The sequence below is a fragment of the Zea mays genome, chromosome 1 (assembly GCF_902167145.1).
Source record: "Zea mays cultivar B73 chromosome 1, Zm-B73-REFERENCE-NAM-5.0, whole genome shotgun sequence".
Lineage (NCBI taxonomy): Eukaryota > Viridiplantae > Streptophyta > Magnoliopsida > Poales > Poaceae > Zea > Zea mays.
Genome location: NC_050096.1, coordinates 297,172,054 through 297,181,471, shown reverse-complemented (window position 1 = coordinate 297,181,471; position 9,418 = coordinate 297,172,054). Strand labels below are relative to the sequence as shown.

The 9,418-nt window shown below is 44.0% G+C and overlaps 2 protein-coding genes across 2 annotated transcripts; both read right to left on the bottom strand.

Annotated features, from left to right (window-relative positions):
• Positions 1-4,076: 4,076 nt before the first annotated feature.
• Positions 4,077-5,255, bottom strand: LOC115208753 (uncharacterized). The gene has a single exon (NM_001371228.1). The coding sequence runs from the start codon at positions 5,087-5,089 to the stop codon at positions 4,367-4,369; it is 723 nt and encodes a 240-aa protein (NP_001358157.1). The 5' UTR covers positions 5,090-5,255; the 3' UTR covers positions 4,077-4,366.
• Positions 5,256-6,183: 928 nt separating this feature from the next.
• Positions 6,184-9,312, bottom strand: LOC606423 (adenosine 5'-phosphosulfate reductase-like 8). Its single transcript, NM_001112298.2, has 4 exons — positions 9,053-9,312; positions 7,686-7,867; positions 7,480-7,604; positions 6,184-6,942 (listed from the first exon to the last, which is right to left on the bottom strand). Exons 1-4 carry the CDS (start codon positions 9,227-9,229, stop codon positions 6,527-6,529), a joined length of 900 nt encoding a protein of 299 aa, NP_001105768.1. The 5' UTR covers positions 9,230-9,312; the 3' UTR covers positions 6,184-6,526.
• Between the last annotated feature and the right edge of the window lie 106 nt (positions 9,313-9,418).

The following is a 9,418-nucleotide window of genomic DNA, read 5'->3' as shown; positions in this document are numbered from 1 at the left end:
GCTTGGATTGCTTCTTTTCTTTCTCACTTGCTCTTGTGATCAACACTCAATTGTAATCAAGGCAAGAGGCACCAATTGTGTGGTGGCCCTTTGCGGGGAAGTTTTATTCCCGGCTTTGATTTGAGAAGAGAAGCTCACTCGGTCCGAGGGATCGTTTGAGAGAGGGAAGGGTTGAAAGAGACCCGGCCTTTGTGGCCTCGTCAACGGGGAGTAGGTTTGCGAGAACCGAACCTCGGTAAAACAAATCCGCGTGTCAAACTCTTCATTTGCTCGCGATTTGTTTTGCGCCCTCTCTCGCGGACTCGTTTACATTTCTAACGCTAACCCGACTTGTAGTTGTGTTTATATTTGTAAATTTCAGTTTCGCCCTATTCACCCCCCCTCTAGGCGACTATCATGCTCCACCCGAGAAGGGGACTACTGGTAGCCAAGTACTGGTTATGACTTCAAGTGAAACCCATTCACGCAAAACTTGCAATTCAAGGCATAGTCCATTGTCCAAGTTGTGGGTTGGTGTAGCTTGGAGTTCTAGGCGGAAGTTCAACTTAACAGTCTGTGCTGAAAAACTAGTATATTAAACAGTAGTGAACAGTGGCGAAAACTGCAGATGGGCATTTGAGATCTGGTGGGGGATTGTTAGGATTTATGGGCTTGGCCCAGTTAAGAAATTCTAATAAATCCCAGGAAAATCTCAAAAGCCCATACAAGTGGATGGCTAGGGAATTGGTGGAACCAATAGCACCATATTGCTAGTTCTAGTGGAGTAGAGCTAGCTTAAATATGGAAGCCACACTCACTCACCAAGTCATGGATGAGAGGAGAGAGTGTGGAGAGCCACACGCGCGCGCGCTCGCTCGCCTGGCCTGGCCTGGGCTGGGCGAAGGGCGCAGGCGCACGACATGCGCGTGAATGGTCCGCCGAAATCCGGCCCCTCGCCTTGCGGGGGCGCGGCTACCTTTTGCCGTTTGATTTTTTTAGTTTCTTGGCTGTTACGTTTATCCTAACCGATCACTATAAAATCTCAACTGATCGCAAGATTTTTGTGGGCGGATAAGATCGGGGGTCGCGGACTCGGCCCTATATAAGGAGCCCGACAGCCAGCCTCCAAATCATCCCAGTTTCGCTTTCGCCTCTCTTCATAGTTGAGCCGCCTTTTAGTTCCCTTCGTCCCGACCGCAGAGGTGCATCTGCGATTAGGAGAGCAGGTCTCCGGAACCCTTCGTCTTCTAGATCTTGCACCGGGAGAGGGCGAATAAGGTTTTTGGGAAGTGTCTTCACGCGACTGCTCGTGATCTTCTGACCTCGTCGACCCTGCTGATTTCGCTGCTTCGACATCGTCGATCCTGCTGATTCCGGCGCGCGCCATCTATCAGTAAGTCTAATCAGTACACATCATCTGATTTGACTTTTTATTTCAGTTCTTCTGATTTGGTCATGATTTATATTCGGAATTTAATTTGGAATTTGTCTAATTATTCAACACCGCCTGCTGCAGCCTCGACGCGAGCAGCTCGAATTCGATCGACTCTCGTGACAGTGGTGGAGCTGCATATCAACCGTTGGGTTCAGCTAACACCAATAATATTTTTCAAAATAAGGATTAGTATGTATAGTTTATTTGTTTGTACCTAACAAAAGTTTGGTCGTGAACCCATTGAGTCCTACTTGGACTCCAAAAGCCTAAAGGCTAAGCCCACTCCGACATGCATCCATATATTTTAATAGGTTAATAGGCCACCAGTTATGCAGCCTAAGTAAATTCAGCTTGTATACAACTCTTTGTCGGAGGTCTGACCGTGACCGCACCCTCTAGCTTCTCTCCGTTTTCGTCGCTTCAGCTTCTTGGTTCTTGTTCATCGTTGCACATCGTTTATTCTTTTCGTTCCACCGCCGGACTGTTGCCACTTGCCAGTACTACCTAGGCACCTAGCTGCTTCTGATTTCCTAAAATCAGGTGTGATCCTCTTCCCCTGTTTAATTGTTTAAATCACCTTCTCTACTAATCATCTCTCATAGAATCATTCTAGATTAGGGCTTTAACTTAAGTTTAAAATTGGTCTTAGTTTGATATTCTGATTTTTCCAGGTAAACCTTGAATGATCTAGGGCATCTCATGGAACGTTATTTTTTGAAAAGAAATAGATCATTAGATTTAGATGATAATACAACAAATACTTCAGGATCGGTCCTTAGACTGAAGCAAGCAAATGTTACTGGTGGCGTTCCAAAGCCTTCTGCCCAATATCAAAGAGAAATTGATTTAGATGAATTGCCTTATGACCTAGTTGATCGGAAGAGAATTACAGAGTACACTAAAAATCCTAAGAAGCAAGATGATATTAGGAGAAGTGATAAGAAATCTCAAGCACATCTGCACGTGGTCTTATAGCATATTTTGAGGCATTTGATTTTGTGTTTTATTTGCACATGATGCTCCATATATTGGGAAGTGCAAATACTTTGTCACAATCATTACAAAGGAAGGATCAAGATATCCTCAATGCAATGACATGTGTGAGGGGAACAAGAAATGAGCTGCAAAACCTAAGAGAGAATGGATGGAACTCACTCTTGGAGAAGGTACATTTATTCTGCGATGAACATCACATTGAAAGGGAAAACATGCATGATGAATATGTCAATAGGCATGCACCACGAAACAAAACTAGTAAGACAAACTTGCAGCATTACCAAATAGAAGTTCTTAATTATGTTATTGATTGACAACTTCAAGAGTTCGATGACCGTTTCAGTGAGGTAAATTCTGCATTGTTGGGTCACATGGTTGCTTTTAACCAAAATAACTCATTTCTTGCATTTGACAAAGAAATCTTAGTAAGGCTTGCTGAGTTTTATCCAGATGATTTTGATTCAAATAAATTGGATGATCTTAGCCTTGAACTTGTTATATACATTAACAACGTGAGAGCAGATATAAGGTTTGACAATTTGGATGGGGTTGTTGGTCTAGCTTAATTAATGGTGCAAACAAATAAGCATATTACTTTTCCATTGGCCTATCAACTTCTAAAGCTAGTACTAATATTGCTGGTTGCCACAACATCAGTGGAAAGGTGTTTTCAGCTATGAATATTGTAAAGAAAAAGTTGAGAAATAAGATGGGTGATCAGTTCATGAGTGATTGCCTAATATGCTACGTGGAGAAAGATATGTTTTCAACCATTAGTAATGATGAGGTGATTGATCTTTTTAGGAAGATGAAATTTCAAAGTGGGAAACTTTAACATGTGAGTATATATAGTATTTCAATTAATTGTGCATGATCAAATGTTCAAAACTTGTGAAAGTAACATGTTTTTTTGTTTAATTATATCAGGAATGAGAAAACTACATATACATTGGACAACATCAAAGTGGTTTTTTTTGAAACATGCAAACATATGATGGCAGAATTCTATTCAGCTGGTATGTTTTCACCCTTTAATTTATATAATAGCTATAAGTGGTATTATTATGATTTATAGTTATACTATGTGTATTCATGAATCATGAACCTATTAACAAAAAATTCTAGCTCCACTCCTTTTTTGAAACATGCAAACATATGTGCTCCCTCTTTCTCACTCTCTCTCTCTCGAGATCGGTTCTCGACTTCTCGTACGCACGCAGGTCTTCAGTCTGTCGCAGGTCTTCAGTCTATTCCATCGAAGCTGTCGCCTCTCTGTCCATTTTAGCGAAGTCCAGCCTGCGATGTTTTATAATCGTAAAAATCTCCTCCCTGGACGGGTCCCAGCCCAGGCTCCCCGCTCCCCCAGCCGTTGCTGTCGCGGAGCACTGTTCCAGGATGGCTATGGGCTATGGCTTGGCTTCGCTTCGTCGTCTGGTCTGGTGGACAGGGCACATGGATGCAAGATTTTCTTTTTCTTTTACTCACATTTTTTTTCTTTTTTGACGCGTGACGGTTTCTCAGATTTTTCGATGGGATTTGCGGGAGATTGGATCGAGCGATGGAGAAGATCACTGTCATCGGTGCCATGAGCTGTGCTAACCGACCGACCGACAGACATCCAGCGATGAACACTCGGCCACGCACTGACAAAAACCCTGACAAGGGATTTGGAAAAAATCCTTTGCTATTTAATTTTAAAATAGTCGCCAAATATGATCTGAAGCCCTCGAAAGGGAAACTTGAATGCATTAGCAATATCTCAATCAAGAACATGCCTACGAGAACCTATCATATGTACAAAGGCTCACTTCGCGCACGTATACACAAATTCAATTCGGACGCTTCATCTGTAACAACCAACAGCTAACATGTTCTACGGAAAACATCTTCCACGCTCTCTTTCCCTGCACCCAGACCAAGTAACGTGTTTCACACGAGGGAAGAGAGCCACGAACCTCATCGCGGGCATACATCTGCTGGAGCTGGATCCTGCCCCTTGCGCAGCAGTTGCTGCTGCTGCTGCTGCTTGCCACCACCGCCACCAATCAGGAAGACGCAGAAGCAGAACGTGGCGGCTGCAACTGCAACCCCGAACGAGCAGAGCGCGCCACCAGCACCGTTCACTCTCAGTCTCAGGCTCCCCACGCCAAAGCCAGCCTTGCCGACGCCCTCCTCCTCCTCCTCCTCCGGAGTGCACTGACTGAGACTGACGCCGCCGCCATCAGGCGCAGCAGCTCCAACCAGCAGCGCGTCGTCGTCCTGATCGGCCTCTTCGACGGACTTAGCCATCTCCTCCTCGTCCGCTTCGTAGATCAGTACCTCGGTCGCCTCGCTCACAAGGTCCGCTCGCTCTGGTTCGTCCGGCACGGCGTCAATGGCGATGCGACGATCACCATCACATTCACACGCATAGGCGTCTTCTGACGGTGGTAGCAGGAGCGGTTTCTGCTTGGCTTCCTCGTCTAGGACGCAGTGGTCACAGGGAGGAGGGTGAGAGTGAGACGACGACGACGACGTAGGGCCGAAGTGGTCCATGTCGATCACGACCAGCTCGGCCCCGAGCCAGAGCTGGTCCTTAACACAGCCGCCGACGCCATGCCTGCACTCCGCCGCGTCCATGAGGAAGGAGCTCCTGTGGCCAGGCAGGACCTCCCAGTCGTCAAGGCTGATGGTGTCCATGGAAACGGCCGGACGCGCTCTGCTCTCGTGCTCATGTGCGAGTTGAGTTTGGATGAGGGATCTATATAGTAGGACGTTCGCTTGCAGCGATGATACCTAGAGTGGTCAAGAATGGATGCTTCATGCTTCCCAGGAATCAAAACGAGGAGTGGAAGGATACTTTGCTTCCTTCCTTCGTTTTTACTCAAACCCATCTACTGATGTACGATCCAGTCAGGCCAAAAATGTGAAAGGTTTGGCCTCATTCATATTAAGAAAGTAGTCTTATACTATTTAAATACTACTCCACGACATTTTATTACCGATTTATATACTGTGTCCAAAGGTAAAAAAAAAGACTCATCAGGTACTCCTATTTCGACTGCCTTATAATAGTCACAATTTAGGCTGCCTTAAAATACTCCACAATATTTTATTTTCCATACTACTAAAACTTACCCTCTGGTCTATCTCACTCGCTATTTTAAACTTTACTCTGCAAAAAGTAAAATTTACATTTCAAAACAGTACTTTGCACTACCGGAGATGTCATGAAAATATAATATAGTTGCATGCTCCGTGTTACTTCCTAGTCGTGGTTAAACAACACAGCAAACTCATTCAATCTTTCTCTATCAGCAGTTGTCTTGTCAAAGTTAGGGTGCCACTGTCACTTAATCCAGATTCGTGTCCATCCTTTTGTCTTGTCAGAATTAGGGTGCTACTGCCTCCCAATCCAGATCCGTGTCCATCCTTCTCAAGGTACGTGACGTACCAAGAGCGTTTCCAGAATAATTTATGCACGTCAAATAAAATTCACAGTACAGCAGATTGACAGAGGCGCGTCAAACGGGGGATAATATGGACCGAGAAAAGAACAGCATACACACCAGGAGACACCCGCACCGCGTACTGAAGCTTCGGCAAAGACGAAGTGGAGATGTGGCCATAGATAGCGAATGCGTTCGTTCAAAAATAGATAGCGAATGATAATGGTCGACAAGGAACGTGCACGCAAAGATGTAACATGACCTTGTATCTTAAAAACATTATAGTGAATGAATGACCTAAAACTAAAGACCTATTGAGTTCTGCAGTGTAGGGACTAAGCTTCAAGCTCTTCAAATTGGAGTATAATAACGAAGTGAAACCAAGTTCTTTAATGAAGATTACAGTGTAAAGTAAAACAACACCACAAACAAGAGAGAAATCCTAAAAAACCCCTACAAAGATGTTCATGATACATTGCCAAATAACTCTGGTTAATAGACAGAAAGATTAGGCACCAGCAAATGCAAAGGTATTCCTAATATACAACAGCACATGATTTCCTCAAAATTTACATGCATGCAAGGTTTCCCCCCCTTCCTGACTGCACAGAAACAGTGGGGAGCAAAGATTAAATGGTTTTGCACAGAAACATGTGAGCAGCTACCCTAACAAACATCTCTAAGATGGCTAAGCTTGTCTTGAAGATGACGGTTCACCCAGTGAAACAGAAGGAAATGAGGAAGCCCACGCTCGAGCATTATTTGCTCCCTTCCTCAAGTCTGTTGCCTTATTGCTCAGCCTCAGCTTGCTCCAAAGCCTCCTTACATCAAGAACATTCAAGGCTCGTTCCAGGAGCTGGTTTGATCCCCTACGGATCCCTAGGTTCAAGTTTTGGACACGAACAACTAAGAAAGCTCTCAGATGAGACATGACAACAGGTATGAAGTGTGCTACAACCTTCACGATAATAAAAAGAACTGCAACTAACAAATACATCTCATCTTTGGCCATTTCACGAATAGAACGATCCCATGGCATAACTGAGCTCAAGCTTCCTGTGCTCTCTTGTTCAACAACATCAATATATGCAATTGGATCGAGACCTGCAGCAGGAAATCACCCTTCAAAAATATGTTTTCAGGTAATACAAGCAAACCAATGAAATAATTATCCACAAAGCCACAAACGTATCCCAATTGCCACATTTAAGTTGTTTGGAAATTGGAGTTATTGACCATGCCCAATTGCCCCACAAACTATTACACCATGTTGCTGGTGTCCACATAAGCATCAATCATTTAAAGACCTCAAAGGGTAAAACATCATAGTAAGATTGAATTCGTGGTATGGCCACATGTGGGTCAGGAGCATCATTAGGCTTATTCATTCAAGGGTGCAGCTGATTCACCATTACACAGCAGTGATAATTTACAAATAGCAAAGTGATAACTAAAAGGCACCCAATCAATTATAAATTTACAATAGCAAAGTGATAATTCTAAAAGTTCCAGTAAAGAGAACCCAATGACTATACGCTCAATCATAGTATTTTCTTAAGTCTCAAGTAAAGCATATTTGAAAGAATTTGTGATCATTTAATAAAGCTATGTATGCATGAACAAGGTGAACAAGAATGGTACCTGTAGTTTCTTTATAGAAATCGACCAGAGAGTTAAGATCTTTTGAACCCCGATATCGAACCATCGTAGTCTCATTTACAAGAAGAATGGCTGGGAAACCACGGACTCCATATCTTGAAAACAGGCTACAGCAAGGAACAATACAATGAGCTGTAGGAATCCACTGAACAAACAGTATAACGCTAACACTTTCAACATTCACAAACCTTGGTGTAGCAGAAGATTCTTCAACAGTAAAGTGATGTATCTGAGGGTACATAGTGCTGAGAGTTCCAAATATTGGTCGCAGTTTGCTAGAAAATGGACACCATGCAGCATAAAAGAGAATGGAGTATGAAGCACCCCTCCTTCGAAGGTTCAACTCAGTATCAACAGTCTCTCCTCTCACCTTCAGTAGAAGACAAGGTATATAAGAAACCACAACTTTCCAAATTCGCAATATAAACCATCCACATTCATTGCACCAGCAAAAATTCCATTTTATTAATCGATATAAAGGAACTTTGTCAAATCAAAATATGCCCAGCAGCGGCTAAAAGTAAAGATGGTTCATTGATCTGCAGAAAATTAGCAAAATCAATAATAAACAAAAATTGCAGGGTGTCACCACAGAAGTAAATAATAATAGTTTTAGGTTGACTTTATTTCACATTTCAGTGCAACAATTAACCAAACGTTAATTACACGTAATTTACCCATTCTTCTGACAAATCCTATTAAAATAACTATCACCACCAACCAACTATTGAAACATCATAAAATATCTAAAATATATTCCTCAAGTTTGGTGGAAATTTTCAAAATCCAAGCAGCCATCCCATATCCTAAATCACTGCACGTACAAGTAGGTTTTCATTTTCCTAAAATTTACATATATCTACTATGGTCTATTGCAAATAAACAAGTTTAAATTTAGAATCTTAGATATAATATGTAAAAAAGAAACAACTAATGCTCCCGGTGCGAAGCATGCGCAGGTAAAAAAAAATCCAGAAGTCAATCAACACTCACATATTTGGATCTAAGACCTGATTTCCAAATTTCAAACTTGGTGAAGCAAAAGTTTGCCTCACATATTCTTGATGACTCTCGTTCACCAGACCAATCTACTAGGCTGTACTTTCTAGCTCCACTAGTGACTAGCCTCCTTATGTTTATTATATTGGCAAATTGCATTCGTCAACATATTTTCCACAGCAAAAAGAAGGTTTGGTCGGAGACTGAATTCCTCATTTGCCATGGTTTGTTGCATAATTGGTTTCCAAGAGGTCCCCATATTGTTTCAGATGATAAAGAGCGAGCAAGGCACAAGATTCGCAGTCGCAGGCACCATGGTGCGAATATTTGTAGCCAAAATGAAAACCACATCATCTGTCTGTCTCACACTAATACCGCGCGGCTTAGCACGCAAATCGTATCTATTGACGGCGGATTATAAAGAAAAAAACAGCGCGTTGCCACTAGTTCCCGCGTTGACATGTAACGATTTTGACAGGGAGAGGCCGCGGCCGGCGAGCGACGCCGCGGTTTAGCCACGGGCTGGTTTGGCTCGCCGATTAGGCGGTGGACCTACCTCGAGAGGCGGGGACGGGTCGATCCGGACGAAGGGGCAGCGGGATCCGACGGCGTCGAGGAACGGCGGCGCGCCCCTCCGCGCGCACGTGCCCGCGGCCGGCGACCCCGCAGCGGTTGCGGCGGCAACGGCAGCGATGAGGGCGACCGCAAGCGCGGCGGCGGCGCAGCGCATCATAGTTTCTCGCGTTCTCTCCCCTCCCCTCCCCTCCCCTCCCGTCCCCTCTCTCTCTCTCGCTGTCGGAACTTCTTCCGCTTCGGAATTTTCTCCGCGTGTCGGTGTGTGGAGACCGGATTTGACGAAACCAAAAAAATCCGCTAGGTTATTTTGGGTGCGGGCGCGGGTAGTGGTTGCCGGTGGGGACGC